We start from the raw sequence: 18619 nt of genomic DNA on the forward strand, positions 1-18619 counted from the left end.
CATCCAGCCCATTTTGTAGATGCATGTACTGAGACAGAATGAGTAAAAGCAGACTCAGAAAGAGATTAGAAGAAATAACTGGCTTTTCTCCTTTTTCCCAAGAATTCATAATCAAGCAGAAGGCAATAGTATTTTCCCAATAAATAAACGTGGGTATCTTTCTTCAAAATCCTGCTTCCTTTCTCCATCCATTTTATCTTTTCTTTTATACAAAGAAGAAAACTGAGACATGAAAATCCAATATCAAAAAACATAGGAAAAAAAACACAGAAATCTGTTGAGCTCCAGGGTAAATTCCTGAATTTTCAATGATTCAGATCTTCAAGGAAATTAATCAGCTACATCCTGTTTTTCTAATCCTGGATGGGATGAAAATGCAAGCAAAATGTGGAAGAAACAAAATCTTAAAAGATGTGGAGGAAAGATTAGCCCTTAGGCAGAAGTGGACAATGGTGGGCGTATGAAGGGCGAGCTCAGCTCTGCACAGCTGCTGTGTCACAGGGAGGGGGCTGCGGGCTTCCCCCAGGACGAGAGAGCCCGACTGACAGCATCTCCATGGGCAGGGGGGTTTCAGAGCCCTGGGCTCAGGCAGCTCGGAGTCCTCTGTCTGAGCCCTTCTCGAAGCAGCTCTTTTTCTCTCCTTTAGTTGATTCCGCTCAGTTTTGGAGGTGTCTGTCCTCTGGGCACCAGCTGTTGAAGAGCATCTCTGCCTCTGAACTCTCATCACTGCCTGTCCTTCCTGGACCACTGGGAGGTTACTCCTCCAGGGAGGTCTCCCAGGGAAGATGGCTCCACTAGGGGGAAGGCCCCCTCTAACCTAATTGATATACCTGGTGAGATGAGTGGATTTCTGAGACCAGTCAAAAGACTCCTTGTAATGGAGACAGGCGGTTTTTCAGAATGTAGGGTAGAAGTCTCTCTTGACTGCGTTCTAGTCACTCAGCGCCTGTCACCACCGTGTGTGCCGTGGATCAAAGGGAGAGGAAAGGGAACCCTGTCCTTAATAAAGACCACTCATCTGTAGGGACTTGAATTCTTGAAAAGCATGAAGAAGCTGAAGCCTGGTAGTAATACTAAACTGGCCTCTATACCCTGACACCAAATTGGCTCTGTCTCAGAGGCAGTTTTGGGTGAAGAAGAAGAGAATCGCTTTATTGCTTTGCCAGGAAAAGGGAGTCACAGTGGGTTCATGCCCTGAAAACTTTGTGTCTCGACCTGGAGGGGATAATGGGGAGTTTTATAGTAATGGTTCAGAGAGGAGGGTGGGATCAGCTAGTGGACATTCTTCTGATTGGCTGATGGTGAGTAATCAGGGATCAGCATCATTAACCTTTTGTGCTTATGGGAAGTTTGTAGTTAACTTTTCCCACCTGGTGGTGGTTTCAACATCTGCTAAACAACTCAAAGATATTATGTGTATCCCTTAAAGGGGAGAGGAGGGCACAGCAACCCACTCCAGTGTTCTTGCCTGGAGAATCCCATGGCCAGAGTAGCCTCGCGGGCTACAGTTCATGGGGTCGCAGAGTTGGACACCACTGAAGCAGCTTAGCACGCACGCATCCCTTAACAGCCTCCCCAGTGGCCTTGAAGGGGAAACAAGACCCTGTCCCAAGGCTGTCCCATTGCTTCTTGGCTGCTTCTCCCCGTCTGGCATGCCCTCCCATCCCTAATTAGCAAGTGTTTGAACCTGCCCTTTGCAACTCAGGGAAGGTCTAGGAGGCTGAATGAAACCTATTTCCTACAAACTAGAAAACTGGGGATACAGAAAGGCTTTGTGCACCAGAGCTCCACAGGGTCCTGCTCAGTTTCGGCACACCTGTCTCAGCATATCTGACTCAGTTTCAGACACCTCCATTTTCCCATTGCATGGAGGCATCTGTCCTCTGTGGCATGGGGAAGTGTGTGACCACACGGAACGTCACCCCAGAAGCTGCAAAATGCTGCCGAATACCACTGGCCACCCTGCTCTGCTTTTAGCTAAAGACATTTCAGAGCTGTCAGCAAAGCCTGCTTTCTGGGCAAGTGTTCTCTCCCCACTGCAGAGCTGAAATCTAATTCACAGCTTGGTCCTGATGTGACAACTTCCTCTACAGCCCAGGAATGGCTTCAGAATGGCAAAAGGGATCAATAAGCTTGAGGAACTCAGAGAAGCCTCTGGCAGGTGGGCTGCAGAGCTTCCTACGGACAGCATCCCCTGCAGGATAGCAACAGAACAAGCCGGAGATAGAACAGTGGCTTCTGGCTGAACAGCCAGACACCTCATTCCTTTCGGACCTTGCTCACATTATAACAAAGTACGTGGACCCGGGCTCGTTCACTGTCCCTCACGTGGGAGAGATAAAAGCCCCCAGATGAATATCTACAGGATGGAAAGCAACACAAGTTCCCACAGCCCCGCTCTGACTTCCCTGGAGACAGATGCTGTGTTGGGACAGAGGCCCGAATCCTGGTCTTCTCATCACAGCGGTCACAAGTCTTGGCGATGGAGAGAACCGTCCATTCATTCATCCTGCAGAGAGGACACCTTCAGATAATGATACAGCAGCTGATGTCGCTGCCAAAACTGTCCCATGGCCCAGGGACAGGAAGGAGTTTGCAATGTCTCACTCCACGGAAATATATTATATTGAATAACATTTTATGGTTTACAAAGCATTTTCTCATCATTGTCCTGCTGGGCTTTACTTTCTATTTCTGCCCGGAATATTGTCTTTCTCAGTTTGATGACTCCAGTACCAACCATTTGCCTCAATTTCTGCCCTGCGAACCCATTCCAACATGTGTCCACCTTGACATATTGTCCTGTCACGTGTCCTGCTCCAGCCAGGCCCTACACAGGCAGCTGAGCTTTTGGGATCAATCCCTGAGATCCTCCATTTAGAAGGATGTTGTCCCCACTGGTGGTTATCTTTCCTGTAGCATAGACAGCTTCCAGGCAAGGAAGACAAATTATTTCAGGGGAACTAACCGTTTGGCTTAAAGCCTGTTCTCCGAAATAGGACATCCCAGCGGTTTTTACAAAGACAAGCGCTGGTCTCATGATTTCCATGCAGACATGCAGGTTCAATAGGAATTCCTCCTAACAGCCTCCAAAGAAGGAGAACGTGGCCCCATCCACCACCGAAGCAGTTATTCCTTTCCCTCTCTGTCTGCCCCGTAAGAGTCCGCACTTGTAACAAGTGTGTCCGGCTGCCCTCCCCACCTCTCTCCCTGGCTTTTATCAGTGGCCCCCAGCCCCTTAAGGCACATTGGCCTCCATGACGGGGTAAGACAGCCAGGGAAGTGGTCCTGGCCGCCTGAGGCCACACACTCGGGCTTCTGTAATCCCTCCCAGGATGAGATGCTCAAATGCAATGGACACCCAGGCCCATCAGGGTCCCCTAGTGTGAAAACAGTCCCTGATTCTTTTACCCTGATCAGGTCCAAGGATAAATTACTATCTGTAGAATGTTCCAAGTTCTTAAGGGACAGTTATTACTACCAGGTGCATGGAAAACTTTGCTCTTTCAAACCCGTCGGGTTTTTCTCCTGTTTGCAGACTAGGTTCTTCATTTTCATGGTTGCCATCATCATCATCTTCATCAATAACATCAATTTTCCAGCACCTACTGCTCGGATCCTGTGGGACTGAATGGCACACAGCTGGCGCATTGTATTTGTTGAAGGCACTCGCCTTCAGAGAACTTCAATAACTGATCGAGAGATGAAGATCTGCTCTGTGCCAACATGTCTCCGGGCACACACATAAAACAGAGAAGTGGAATTACGTGCACCATGGTGGCGAACTTGTTGTGTGGTTGAGTATGAAACAAACAAACAAACAAAAAAGTGGGATTATAGTGATGCCAGAAAGGGGGAAGAGGGCAGATCACTAATTCCAGAGTTGTTCTTCTTCCTCGTGAGGAAAAATACATATAACCATCCCCTTTTCCCTCTCTTTTCGGTCTGTCTCTTGTCTCAGGCTGGTTGAAGGAAAGAAGGGGGTCAAAGTGGAAAACAGACCTTTCCTCTCAAAACTCATCTTCTTCAACGTCTCTGAACACGACTATGGGAACTACACGTGTGTGGCCTCCAACAAGCTGGGTCACACCAATGCCAGCATCACACTGTTCGGTGAGACGGAGCCCCAAGCCGGACAGCAAGGAGCACGGTGGGGGTGGGGAGGGAGCAGGGAAAGGGGGGGGCAAGGAAGAGAGTCAGGAGTAGTTAGGTGGGGGTGGGTGAGAAGCACAGGGATGAGGAGGGAGGGGGCGAGAGAGAAACAGCCCACCTGTGAAAAGAGACACCGGGTTTCATCCTGTGCTAGAAGTCCTGACTCTGCAGGAAAGGGTTTGGGGGATACTGAAGTGACATTGAACTTTTCCCCGCAGTATCTCCTTAACTGACCGTGGGGATTGCAATCGGATCTAGTCAAGAACCCAGAGAGAAACACACACTATTTCCATACTTCTTCCCTGGATGAGTGTGAAATGTTACCATTTCTGAAACTTTTTCTAGTCCTCGGGATATCAGAGAAGCTGCATTGTATTGATAAAAGTAGACTCCTGGGCCTTGGGATCCTGAGTAATGTTAGTGTCCGAGGGAGAATTCACATAGCCAGTGGGTGTGTCCCTGGTTCTGCATTTGTGTCCCAGGGTGTTGTCTGGCTGCGTTAAGACATTATCTGTCCAACCGAGCCACCGTCTCGACAGAAGTCGCATAATCATTCACGCATCAATTCATTCAGTCACTCTCTATTGAAAGACTAATCTGGACAAGGCAAGTTGCGGTGTCTTCATTGCACACCTGGCAACTACAAGGGTGCCAGAAACAAGGGAAGGAGGCAAGTAAACAGACTGAGATCCCCAGGTCTCACGCTTCTTCGGGGAGAACAGTCACACAGACCTGAGCCTGGATGCCCGAGAGCCATCCTGCGTCTCTGACGGGCTCCCTCCCCAGGAAGACGCAGACTGACCACACAGCCCATGGGACTCATTTCTGGTTGCTTTGTGGGGGTGGGGGTGGTCGGGGGTGGGAGGCACACCCCTCCAGGCCCCAGCAAGTACCTTAGCTTGGAATCCTTCAAATTTGTTCCCTGGTCTCCCATGCTAACAAGCACTCTTGAGTGTTTCCCTCCCACCTGGGGAGGGAAAGGTAAGGAAACTAGCAGATCATTGGCAGGAGCCTAAACCCGTTTATTCTGAGAACTCTCAGATAATCCCAGAGCTCCGTAAAGCACCGCTCACCCCCTGCCCACCCTGCCACGTGTCCTCCATGGCACCACAGACCCCGATCAGGTTGTCCAGACAGCCCACCTGTGCTCTTGCCCTGCTCCATCCAGATTTCCAAATTGCATTCCATCCCCGCTTTTACCCAGCACATAAAATAAAGCCCAGCTTTATCCTCCAGGGCTGGGAGGCGGCAGGCTGCCCTTGATCCCAGAACTGGCAGACCGGAATGGGCAGAGCTGTGATTAGACTGATTGATGTGTCTGACGCCTCCCACCCAGGGACAGTCATCAGGGCCACTCACGTTTGTCAGCCTTTTGGCTTTTTGGCAGGTGTCTGTCTGCATGAACAGAAGGACCATGATTAGGAAGGGGCGGCCCTGCCTCCCCTTGCCTCCCAGATCCAAGGCTCTCCCCGCCCTCCACCCACAGCCTTCCTCTTCCCTGTAAACAGTCTCCCTCCTCCTTTGACCCCTTTGCTCCTCCAAATCAGATGCACAAAATGGTTTTGCAACTGACTTTATCACTGCAGTCTAATTCCCTGGCCTCGTCCCCTGAAGCCATCTAAGATGAGAAGAGAGAGAAAAAGCAAACTTTAAGAGTGAAATACCGGCGTTTGTGACAAGCAATGCAGTGAAGCATGCACCGTAAATCTGCTCCTTTCCACAGACGCGTGTTTGGCAATTAAGACCTCTGCCCGCATCCCTGGCAGTCTGTGTGTCACGTGGGATGGCCCTACAGTTGCCAGCTTTCTGGAGTCCAGGGGACTCTCTAAAAGCATGTCTGGAAAAGTGATAGTATGGATTCAAGCAAGTTTAGAAAGACTAGATCAAACAAAGATGAACTGTGTCCGTGCGGGGATGTTCTTTAACACAAGAGGCCTCACAGCCCTTGCATGCTAAATCTCTAAGAGGGAGAAAGTGTGGAACATTTCCAAATTTAATCAAACAGCAACCAGGTTTTTAGCCTCGTTTAAGAGAGCATGTCTGAGAAGCCCGTCACAGCATCACCACCTGGGTGACACCTAGTTCCACGGAGCTATGAAATCCCATTAACGTGCCACGCCTACATTTCCACCCCCTTGGCTCACACTGCAGCTGGTCCACACAGCCCCTCCCCTAAACTCTGTATCAACGCCCACTATCAATTAAGGCCTCTTGACAAATATAAACGTGTTAGCGAGTTTTCTATGCCCTTTCCTATGATCAGACCCATCAAGCCGACTTGGGCAGGTTAGGAAGCAGCCTTTGCTTTCTGTGAATACACAAACTTTGTGATGAAACGCCTTCTCCTGTAGCATCCGAGGGCCAGCTATCAAAATGGTAGCATCATTTTGCCACCAACCTGCTTGGAAGCTGCACACATGACCTGATGTTGAAAAGTGAGGGATGCTGGTGCTGGTTAGATTCCTTCAGGGTCAATACCTTTGAGGAACTACAGTCAAACGGGGAAGGGGTGGTCCTTCCTAGCAGGAACCCTACCAGTAGGATTCTGAGCACCTGGTCCCTAAGGCTCCAGAGGCATCAGGGGCCCAGAAGAATTCAGCCCCTGGGATCGTGAATCACAGAGATTCCTGCCATGGTGCTGGGAGGCCAGAAATCCCTGAACTTGGTCTCCCCAAGTGAACCAGTGGAGCTGTGGATGAGACACAGATCTCATCTGGAAAGAGGCTGCGGTCCTCTGCTACCAGTTCAGCACCCCAGCTCAGCACACGCCCAGAGTCCCTGCTCCTGTGGGGGCTGCAAATGCATGGCCAGCCCCTCGCCTTTCAACCTCGGCATCCCGTGTGCACGCACCCAGCCCTTCACCATTCCTCATCTGCATCTTGCCCCACCACCTCTGGTTTTTGTGTGTTCGTTTATTTTTCCATCCCTCCAGAAATGTTTGTGAAAGCTGGTATACAAACTATATATGATGGATATATAGCTGCTGTATATAATACGTGTGTTTGTTTTCATTTTTCTCTCCTGTGTGTCCCTCACCCGATATAGAGCTAAGTGAGCCTACAAGCTCATCTTTGTTGCAAGGTCAGTATCCCCCCTCCCCTTGCTTTATCGGTTCTCCCCTCCCCGCTTTCTCCCAGAGCCCCCTCCCCCTGCCCTGCTGTGTGTTCCCCGAGGCTCCTGTCTGTCCAGCAGCTAGTGGATGGTGGCAGGTGCTAAGTGGGTTACTGGGAGCCAATGAGACTCCAAGGACCCCCTTACTCTCTGCTCACATTGCCCTCCTCCCCTGAAGGGCTGGGAAGGGAGAAGAAAAGAAACAACCCTATCTTTTCAAAGCCTGGAGATCTGCATGGAGACAAAAGGCTCAGAGAGCGAGGCTTGGGGCAACAGGCAGAGAAATCCACCCACTGAGTGCTTCTCATAGGAGTCCCCAGTGACAGCAACCACCCCCCAATCAGCCACAGAAGTGAACCTCCAGTGCAGGGTGTTTCAGAGGTCCCTAAGCTGCCACAGAGCATTCATGGGGAGCATCTTTAGGGAGGAAGGTGGGCAGGTGCCCCTGCAAGGTCCTTGGAGTGGATGCTGCTGAGCTCCCATCCAGAGCCCGACTTCCAGGGGTGCTGTGCACTTGGGCAGGTCAGGAAGTGTCGTTTAGACTCAATTTCCTCTTCTGGCCCATAGAACTGACCCGCCTTACAATCTGAGAGTTGTTCTAGCCTTCACCTGAGAACACATGGTAAAAAGGCTTTGGAAACCACCAGCTGCCTCTTGAACCATTGGAGCCCAGTCTCTGGGTACAGGATCCCCCCATATCACGATCCAGGGGTTCATGAACTCATTTCTCAAGCCCTCTCCCTAGCTTCTTTCCACCTCTTTCATGCCAACCCTTCCCACCCTGTGATACCTGCATCTCTCGCCTCGTTCTACTCAGCCCCTCAGATTTTCTCAAGGCCCCTAGCCTAGCTAAAGTGATTCATTTAGACCGTGACGAAATGTTCAGAAGTGGGCCCAAGCTGAGTGGTGGAGTCGGACCCATGGTGTGTATGCCGTTTACCTTTCCTTGCTGAGGACAGTGCCGACCCTCGGAGAGCCCCGCAGGAAAGAGGCTGTGACCACAGTGAAGAGAGGGTCTCTCCCCACTTCTTGCCATCCTTCTCATCCCACCTAGCACCTCCCTCATCCTGTTCATCCATTCACAACTGGCCATGCAAGCAATCATCAGAGGATGGCATTAGACTTGGGGAGGGGGAGATGGAAGGAAATGAATTACATGGGAACTTATTTGACGGAAGAGGAGAAAGCTTTTATGGTGAGAAGATTCAGGGATGCAGTATTCGCCTTAGTGATATAGAGCGCCGTGGTGATGAACCACAAACAGGAAAGTGAAACAGAAATAGAAAGGGAAGTCAATGGAAGGCTCCAGGTTCAATTAGTGATCCGATGTGTGCTTATTGAACCCCTGACCAAGGCATGTGCACAGATCTCGAAGAATGTTGGAAAGCTGGCAAAGGACATAAATGGTGAAAGGGACGTGTGAGAGGCTGGAGGTAGGCAGAGGACAACTTGCGAGGGACTTTAAGTGACTTAGCATGACAACTCATTGTAATCACTGATATCTGTATTCTCAGCTGGAAAGGGAACTTTTGAAATAGGGATTGGTTTCTAAGGAGTTAGAACTCCACTGAAGGTGCACCCCAGGGATGGAGGGAGCATATCCCACATCGAAGCCAACAGTAACAAAACTGACCAGAAGCAAACAAATCCCTGCCTGGTTCTGAGCAGGGGACTAGGATCAGAGGCTCCACCTGCTGACTCAGAGCTGGGCACCCTCACCGCACTGTGCGCTGTGATCCACTGTGCATGTGAGGCAGGGTCTCCATGCCAGCTCTCTTCCCTACGTTGCTCCCACCCCATTACCCTTCTCGTTGGGTGCAGGGCAGTGGGTCAGGCCAGTGTTGTAGATGGTAGAATCCTGGAATATTCCAAGACTTGGATTAGTGTGGTCTTCAGTATAGCTGTCAGACTCTTGTACACGAAGGACTGTATTAGAGAAAAAAGACCATGCTCTTGGGGCACTTATCTTATGCATCCCTCTGTGTGTGTGTGTGTGTGTGTGTGTGTGTGTGTGTGTGTGTGCGTGTGTGTGCGCATTGCTTTTCCCTCCTCCATGGCCAGCCTACCCTAGAACAGAGAGCTACCTTGTTTCTCTGGAATACGCCCAGGTTATGCTCCCCTCATCTAGACGGATTTCCACCCATGAGGAACACTTAGCTTTAAGAGGCATTCCAACCTATTTTGTTACTCAGCATTTGAATGGTCCAGAAGGATCCAGAAAAGAGAATTTCGTTCCTTCTCAGCATTTTCTGCCACGCTCCCCCTCCCGCGGACACAGAGGACTGCATGTCCCCGTCTCATGTTAATATGTAGTGCTGCGGGACTCCTGCCATGATAACTAAGGACTGGCGGACCCACCACCATCCCTCATGCCCTCCCTCACAGGCAAGTGCAGGGGACGCACTCAGTGGCTCGGTGGCTGTTCATTTCCCATCGCTGGTCCGTTGTCTTTTATCTCCTGGGCGAGGAGTCAGATTCGACGCTATCAGTATTCTGGGGAAGGTCGGCTGATTCATGCCGGCGAACCTCACAGTGACCATCAAATCATCTTAATAGAGAAGAGGGGAGGAAGTCAACCCCGTGCATCAGAAGAAACAGTTGCAGTGCGAGAGAGGATCTGTTCTTCCTGCTGAGGATGAGAGAGAGCTCATTAAACCCAGCCTCTCAGCAGTCAGCATTTCTACGGTACCTGTGGCTAAAAACAGAAGGTACCAAACTAAAATCCCCTCGCCCTATTTCTGGAATGTTTGTGTATCCTATGTATCCATTCTGGCATGAATCCAGCCCTCTTCTGCTCACTAGGACAGCAGCCCTGTGCTCACCTAGGAACTTGGGTTCAGCTGGGTTTGGTGGCAGAGAGCTCGTGTTATTGATTGACCATTGACTTCTCTGAGTCACCGCTTCAATCTTTGATTACTGATCTGCCCACAGCCTTTTCCAGAGTGGCTTCTTGGGGCAGCTAATGTCCAGTTGGATCAAGAGTTGTGTCATGTCTCAGGTGCCTTTAAAGAGTAGACTGAGAGTGAACACCTGGGGATGTACTCAGGTGTTTTTGGTCAAATGTTCTGGTTGAGTTTAGATGGAGTCATCTCTAGGTTATCTTTCCTTCTACATGCAAGGATCTTTGCATGGAGAATCCTATCACTTAAGTGCTAAAGGCTTTAATGTCATTTTCTTTTTATCAGCTGTATTTTCCCTTATTTCAGGTATAATCGATGAGTAAAATTGTAAGATATTTAAAGTGTGAATCATGGTGATTAGAAACCTGTACACAAGGTGGAGGGCTTCCCATGTGATGCTAGTGGTAAAGAACCCACCAGCTAATACAGGAGACACAGAGATGCAGGTTCAATCCCTGGGTTGAGAAGATCCCCTGGAGAAGGAAATGGCACCCTACTCCAGTATTCTTGCCTGGGAAATCCCATGGACCGGCCTGGTGGGATACAGTCTATGGGGTCACAAAGAGTCGGACATGACTGAAGTGACTTAGCACACACACGCACATACCCTGTGGAAGGATTTCCCATCCTCTGTATCCAGGATGAACGCATTTAGAGACCCCCAGGTAACGAGGAAAGATGAGAGGTCAGCCTGCTTCTGGCCAGTCAGCAGGACAGGCTCTGTGCATTGTCCCGAGAGCCTGGACTGGTGATGGAGGTCTTTCCTGGTCTAGCCAGCAGAGGGGAGCTGATGCCCAGCATTTCCCCAGGCAGGTCCCAGCATCAGGGATGCAGGTCCTACTGTCTTAGATCACCCCCAGGGAGAAGAAGCCCTCGGGGCCAGCTGGTTACAGTCTGACTCATCAAGAGAGGTCAGATATCAAAGGTCTGGCCTCCTCCGGTACACAGAACCTCGCTCACTAATATCTCAAAGATGCATAGATGAATGCCGGTTAACTTTAGAGATCAAACAGAGCGTGGGCACCTGCATTCGTGTTACTGCAGGAGGGCCTAAGCTTTAGTTTTATAATAAAGCCTGCAGACTTCAGGGCTTCCCTGGTGACTCAGACGATAAAGAATCCACCTGCAATGCAGAAGACCCAGGTTCAACCCCTGGGTTAGGAAGATCCTGGAGGAGGGCACAGTAACCCACTCCAGTATTCTTGCCTGGAAAATCCCATGGTCAGAGGAGCCTGGCAGGCTGCAGTCCATGGGATCGCAAAGAGTCAAACACAGCTGAGTGACAAACACTTCCACTTCTGCTTCTGCAGACTTCAACTAATTAGAGGGTAGTCTGGTGGCCAAAGAAAAAAAGGGTTGTTCTACAGAGAAGTGTTTATTGGCTTAGGGGCTTAGGCTGCAGGGTACCAGCTTCCCCAGCCAAGACACGGCAGGGATGCTATATCTCTGAATCAGAGATCCAATGTGACATCCTGCCCCAACCCCCACTCAACCTATGCCAACTGACTTCCCAGCACAGCAGAGGGGCGCGTGTCCCAGGACTGGGCTGCGGCCAGGACACTACAGGGTCTGGGCCGGTTCAGCCTCCTCCCCCAAACCATCGGAGGGTAAAGTGAATGTCTCTGGCTGCTTTCTGCCATAACAGTGGCTTGTTTTTTCATTTCTTTTAGAAGTGAAAACCACAACTCTGCCCCCTGGGAAAGGTTGGTATGTTTACTTTCCAGGCAGCTGCTGCCTTGGGTTGGGGGGCACAAGACTCATTGCCTTCTTGCAAGATGCGTTCTCTTCTGCGCTAACCCCAGGAGGCAGCCCGGTGGGGACCGCCTGACCTCGGGCCGGCCCTGTGTCAATTCAGATTAACCATCCCCAAGGACATCGATTCTCCCCGGGTGCCTCCCCTGCAAAGTCTAACTTGTCTTTGCTGGCAGCACTAATGGGGACCTGTCAGTGCCCAGAATAGCTCCACGTCTGGGCCCTTCTGTAGCAGGCCCGCCTCTTTCTTTGCACATGGTGCTCTAATGCAATGATCTTCCTGGACCTTGGCCTTGCATGCTGGCCTCTGCTTACCCCATTTTCTCTTTTTCTAACTTGGAACTGGAAGGGAAGTGGCAGGAGGAAGGGGTCAGGGGAAGAAAGGGGGTGGTTCTTGGGTGAGTCACTTGGCTACGAATAAAAACTCATCTTATTCGGGGGCTTTCATTCCATCCAGATGTTTCCGATGGATAAATTGACACTCGTCACAGCTCCCCGGGACCCTGACGGTCCTGGTAATTAGGCTCTTCAGGCCTCCAGAACTGGCTAATGAGACTGAGGAAGTAAGGCCTTCCATGTCGAGTGGAGGCACTGCTAGACGGAGCACACAGACCTCCTCTGTGCGGCCGCATCACCGAGCAGCTGGGCTGAGCTGTTCCCCTGGCCAGCACGGGTTCTGAGAGGGCCTCACGCCCGAAGCCTGGGATCCGTACCTGCCTGGACAGCAAGTCCAGGTTCCCCTCCTCTCGTGGGGATCTTCCTGTGCTGATCAGTGTGGGCAGGCCTGGGGTCCCCACCTTGACCGGTACCCAGGCTGGGCAGGTCCTGAAGCCTCACTCTCTGCTTTCTTGTCTGGAGATGTGGGCGGCCCACAAAGCCACAGCTCCGAGTCCATGAAAAGAAAATTGTATTTGGAGACAGAAATCAAGGGACCTTGGGGACATCACTTATGAGTGAGTTTCCACATATTAAAGCAGGAGATAACAGCCTTTTTCTCCTACATGAGGGACTTCAAGGGGCCAGAACCCATTTCCAGGTGCAAACACTCCACCTGGAATCCTAACCAATGTGGCCTTACCTCTGGGTATATCTTTCCTCAACCATGCGAATTTTCAATGACTTCTATTGGAATTGTTAGAAAAGTGGTGGAAAGTTGTTTGAAAGAAGGCAAAGTAGGAGAATGTTTTGCTTTGTTTTCAGTTTGGTTTGTACTTTTCTTTTTCAAGGAGAATTGTAAGAAAAAGAAAAACACAGACACAAAGTAGGTATAGACACGTCAGCATGGGTCATTGTTCTGGCCCCTTCCTTCCTTCAGCTAATGTTTGTTAAGTACCTGCTGAGGTACTGGGCACAGATCCTGCCCTTATGGAGCTCACAGCATGGAGGAGGAGACACATGTGAGGCACATGAAGGGAACTATAGGATGGGTGTGTATTTTAATAGTGGGATGTGTATGGTGTGGTAGAAGGGAGCAAAGCAAGTCAAGGAAGGCTGCCTGGAAGAGGTGGCTGAGGCCAGAACAGAACCTGAAACAAGGAGTAGAAGTGAGTCTAGTGAAGAGTATTTCAGGCAGAAGGGGTGATGGTGGGGAGGAAAGAGAATAGGCTGGAAGGCGCACACCCATGCATACGCGTATGTGTGTTGCTGGTGTTGTGTGGAGTGGGAGCAGGGAGAGCCCGAGGCACACGTGTCCTGGAGTGAGGCTAAGGAGTCAGAGCAAGCCTCTGACTGTCCTACGGAGCAGCTGAGAGGTTTCCTAAAGGCCCAAGGAATCGAATCCATTAGTGGTCTGGTCAGCTTGGAGTCACAGAAACATCAGCCTGGGGTTGGCATAAGGAGTCAACCCAGAAAGTCCAGAGTGGGTGGTGGGCAGCTGGTGCGTGGACTCCAAGAGGATGCAGGGAGACCCTGCCTCAGTTTCTCTAGGAACCACCGCTGTTTCCTTCTCTGGGGCAGCTGTGTCCAGAGAGATGCTGGGTGGGGAGCAGGAAGGGATGGGGAGGCAACGTCCTGCTGGACGTGGCAGTGTCCTGGGAGCACCAGCCCCACGGACACACCTGGGGGAGGAGGGCAGCTGCAGAACATCACACTCCGAGCGCCCTCCCTGCCCCCTCACCCCCAGCAGGCATTTCCTCCCTTCTCTGGGAGGCGTTCTCTGATACGGGGGATCAGGGCCCTCCCCACAGGCTCCCTGTGTGCATCCCAACAGGCAGCAGAGCATCCAGGAGCCCCAGGGGAGCAGGAAGAATCGGAACACAACATGCACCCCAGATACCTGCACACCTCGGCCGTTGCCAGGTGCCCGGCGTGTTTGCCAGCTCCCAGCGGGGCGCTGCAGACTCCCTGGCCAGCAGACAAGGCTTCTGACTTTTCTTGCCTGGCCAGGTCCCTGCTGGGCTGTCTGCCTGGTGTGTGCATCCTCTATCCACCTCCCTGGAGACGTGCTGTGCCTGCAGCCCAGAGGAGTGGAGGGCGGCAGGGGCAGAAAGCGTCTCCATGCGGGAACTGGCATCGTCCCCCTTCTCCTACCAGGAGCCGGAACAGGAGGCCATGCCGGGATGAGTGGGGAGTGAGTTTCAAAGCTGTGTGAGCCAGTATTCAGGAGAGAAAAGAGGTGAGAGAGAAAGGAAGCTCTGTGTGAATAGATACCTGTGTGTCCAGACGCGTAAGCAAAGTGAGCAGAACACACTTGGAATCACGGGCAGCGTGCCTGGGGGAGGGGCGTGCAGCCACCAACCCTCCCATCACACTTGGAACCTGGCTCCCAGGAACCCAGAACAAACTCCCCGTCTCAGAGGTGGCCTCAGGCAAAGGTAGGGCTCTCCTGCCAAGAATATTGGGGTGTCCCAGAGTGGAAGGGCGTCCTCTCTGGGGGCAACTTCTCTCCTGAGATTCCAAAGAATGTGTATAGAGTCAGAAGTGATTGAACATAAAAGATGAGGTTTCTGGAGATGAGCTGTATAGAAACAGGAGAGATTTTAGAAGATGCAACCAATTTGTGATCAATGGTCACGGATAAGCAAGTCTGAAATTGAATTACAAGTTATCCGGAGCTTTGGAGGTTCGCAGGGGTGCCCGCTTGTCACGGATATGCGGTGGACTGGGAGAGGGAGGGGGTTAAGCTTTGTGTCACCCAGACATTCACCTCCCTGGTGGGGAGCAGAGGAGTCATCTCTTGTCCTTCTCCTCGGAGAACTCGCTCTGCCAAGGAGTTCTGGCCTCAGAAGCACTGTGGTTGGGGAGGAAGATAATTTCCTGTATCCTTCTAGGTTCTTCTGGCTGGCTTAATAATTAAATTGACATGAAACAGAGTAACAGGAAAAAATAAAATACAAATTTAATAATACATATATACATGAACAGAGAAGGAAATGGCAACCCACTCCAGTACTCTCGCCTGGAAAGTCCCATGGATGGAGGAGCCTAGTGGGCTGCCGTCTGTGGGGTTGCACAGAGTCGGACATGACTGAACAACTTAGCAGCAGCAGCATATACATGAAAGGGTTTCCCTGGTGGCTCAGTGGTAAAGAATCCACCTGCAGTGCAGGAGACACAGGAGATTCGGGTTTGATCCTTAGATCAAGAAGATTCCTTGGAAGAGAGCATGGCAATCCACTCCAGTATTCTTGCCTGGAGAATCCCCATGGACAGAGGCGCCTGGTGGGCTGCTATCCATAGGGTTGTGAGGAGGCAGACACGACTGAGCAATTGAGCTCACACGTACATGGAAGAGACAAGGATAACTCATGCACTCACCAAAATGTCCCAAACCTTCACCTTAAATACCGTCTTCAGCTAAAGACAGAAGAGGATGCTAGGGACAGGGGGTTAGGACTTCAAAGTGAGAGGAGGAAATTCACATGGAGGAGGAAATGCCGCTGTGTGGTGGCAGTTATTGGTGGGCAGGCAGAGATGGACACAGAGGGGAAGGATAACAGACAGATTCTGCAGGTTCCTCCCTGTCGCCACAGCCAGTTCACACTGTGGTTACCTGTGGTGACAGCTCCCTTCCTGGAACGGGTCCTCCTTCTACATTTTTTACCCAGCCAGGTGTTGTTTTTGTTCAGTCGCGCAGTCTTGTCCAATTTTTTGCGACCTCATGGACTGCAGCACACCAGGCTTCTCTGTCCTTCACCATATCCCAGAGTTTGCTCAAACTCAAGTCCATTGAGTCAATGATGCCATTCAACCATCTCATCCTCTGTTGTGCCCTTCTTCTGCTGCCTTCGATCTTTCCCAGCATCAGGGTCTCTTCCAATGAGTCAGCTCTTCACATCAGGTGGCCAAAGTATGGGAGCTTCAGCTTTAGCCTCAGTCTTTCCAATGAATATTCGGGGTTGATTTCCTTTAGGGTGGACTGGTTGGATCTCCTTGCAGTCCAAGGGACGCTCAAGAGTCTTCTTCAACATGACAATTTGAAAGTGTCAATTCTTTGGTGCTCAGTCATCTTTATGGTCCCACTCTCACATCCGTATATGACGAATGGAAAAACCATAGCTTATACCATGCAGACCTTTGTCAGCAAAATGATGTCTCTGCTTTCTAATATCCTGTCTAGGTTCACAGCTTTTCTTCCAAGGAAGATCAAAGCTTCTTCCTCAGTCCTGAGCCTTGGCTGTTCTCGACTTAAAATAATCTATGTGCCAAAGAGATACTTTGGGGCGGTGAGGCATCACCCTTCACTGAGAAGCAGCACCAGAGACACAGAGGCTGGATGACCTGGTGCATTTCAGACTCACAGCTGTTCAGGGGCGGGCTTAGGTTAGAGCAAGAGCTAAGAAAGAGATCATATGGGCATTGCTTACAGGCTAGGAGTTCTAAGACTTGAGAACATGATTCCATATGGCATTAGGGAGCCTTGCTTGAAGGTAAACTGTATTAGCCAGAGTTGTCTCCGGGTCCAGCGTCCGAGTCAGGAAAGCAGGTCTAGCTTTGTCCCTTCAGCCTGGTGAGGATGTGGACTTAGAGGGGGCACCGGCTTCAAATGCCTCTGCTAAGTCCAGTGATAGCATCACTGACTCAGTGGCCACGGATTTGAGCAAACTCCAGGGCGACAGTGAGGGACAGAGGTCACTGATGTGCTGCAGTCCAAGGGGTGGCAAAGAGTTGGACCCGACAGCTAGTGAAGAACAGCAACAGCACACAGTCCAGTGCGACAGAGGCTGCCAGAGCAAGCGCGCTGAGAAGACGCCTTGCTCCATCAGGCGCCTAATTCATCCAGGCATCCAAACGTGTGTGCACTGTTCATGAATCCTAACTACATTTGTCATTGGAGTTCATGGTCATGGGGCTCAGGGAGCCGGAAAGCTTAAATGATAGGGAAGTTGCTGGGGAGTGTTATGACCTCATAGTTACCTTGCCTCCCGAGTCTGGCTCCATCTCCATGAGCATCTGTGTGCAGGCCAGGCTGCTGCGTGGCTCTTAGAGAAAGGTGCCATCCATCTCCCCTCGACAGATGCATGCCGTGGCGTGCTTTGCCTTCCCCTGTCCCTGGAAATCCTCCTGTGTGCACAGCCACAGGCCACCTGTCTCTTGGCCTGATCCCACCTCATGACAGCTGGTTTTGACCTTCTGAGCCTGTGGAACTTGAGGGAGGTCTGCTCTTAGCTAGGTCTAGATGGGGGAGAGGCCAAGAGCACTGCCCTGAAATAGAGTGATTGATAGAAGGAATGCCAAGGCTGTGCAGCATCTACAGGGGGTCAATGTGTCCACCAAGTGCTTTCCTGCAGGACAGGTGGGGCGGCTGAAAGGCCACGTGGATGTTTGAGGCGGGCAGTACTCAGAGGGGTTGGACCATGATGTAGACGATATAGGGATGTCGCTTTACCAAAGCTCTGGGTAGGGTGTTCATGAATCCACCACCTTCTTCTTGAACCTGCCCCCTGAGCCAGGGCCTCAGTGTGTTCTGATGGCAGGGGAGTAGTGGCCACCTGCACACTGAAACCCACATCTCTCAGCCCCTCCCTGCACGGGCAGACTCCCCATCACCTAGCCGTGTCCCCAGGATCAGGCTGTGGAGGGTTCATTCCCCACACAGTCCCAGTGTGTGGACCGGGGGCGCTGGAGGCTCCCGGCTGGAGAGGCGCCTCTGTGAGGCAGGGGCCCAGGCTCACGGCAGGTGTGTTCTCTCTGCAGGCCCAGGTGCCGTCAGCGAAGTGAGCAATGGGACGTCATCGAGGAGGGCAGGCTGCCTCTGGCTGCTACCTCTCCTGGTCTTGCACTTGCTCCTCAAATTTTGATGTGAGAGCTGCATCCCCGACGGGGAGGAGCTGCCGCACCGCCAACACGTCAGCGATGGCGACCAACACCGACAAGGCGAGCACCCCTGTTCTAAAGCAGACACGATCCCACCAAATTCAGACAACAGAGCCGAAGGGGACACAAATTCGAGGGAGGGGAACAAAGAATGCTCTGGGAAAACGAATTGAACGAGGACACTGGAAATCACCATGCAGATACCTAGGTACAGCCGAGTTTTCTTTCTTTTTCCAAATGGGAAGAATGCCCGTGGCTCTGGACCCACCCGTAAACTGCATGGCGTGACCTCTGTTACCAGGCGGGCAGGGACTCAGCCGCTCTGCCCACCACAGTGCCCCCCCCCCACCAAGGAAAATTCTGGAGTTCGGCCACCCCAAATTCAATCATTCCGTAGAGAAGAACTAACTCAGAGGGAGGCGAGCGGGCCCGTTCCTGGACTGTGTCCC

At 51.4% G+C, this 18619-nt stretch overlaps 1 protein-coding gene across 4 annotated transcripts in view; it reads left to right on the top strand.

Moving 5' to 3' along the window:
- NTM (neurotrimin) overlaps positions 1–18154 on the top strand; it is a 409668-nt gene extending 391514 nt beyond the window's left edge. Inside the window, exons 6-9 of one of the 4 annotated variants that reach the window (XM_068976205.1) lie at positions 3962–4113; positions 7198–7233; positions 11834–11866; positions 18051–18154. In XM_068976205.1, the coding sequence (XP_068832306.1) occupies positions 3962–4113; positions 7198–7233; positions 11834–11866; positions 18051–18154 (325 nt within the window). The remainder of the gene's footprint in view (positions 1–3961; positions 4114–7197; positions 7234–11833; positions 11867–18050) is intronic. The other 3 variants (XM_068976206.1, XM_068976207.1, XM_068976208.1) reach the window with 3 other exon arrangements.
- Positions 18155–18619: the final 465 nt, after the last annotated feature.

The sequence above is a fragment of the Capricornis sumatraensis genome, chromosome 8, assembly GCF_032405125.1.
Source record: "Capricornis sumatraensis isolate serow.1 chromosome 8, serow.2, whole genome shotgun sequence".
In the NCBI taxonomy this organism is placed as follows: domain Eukaryota; kingdom Metazoa; phylum Chordata; class Mammalia; order Artiodactyla; family Bovidae; genus Capricornis; species Capricornis sumatraensis.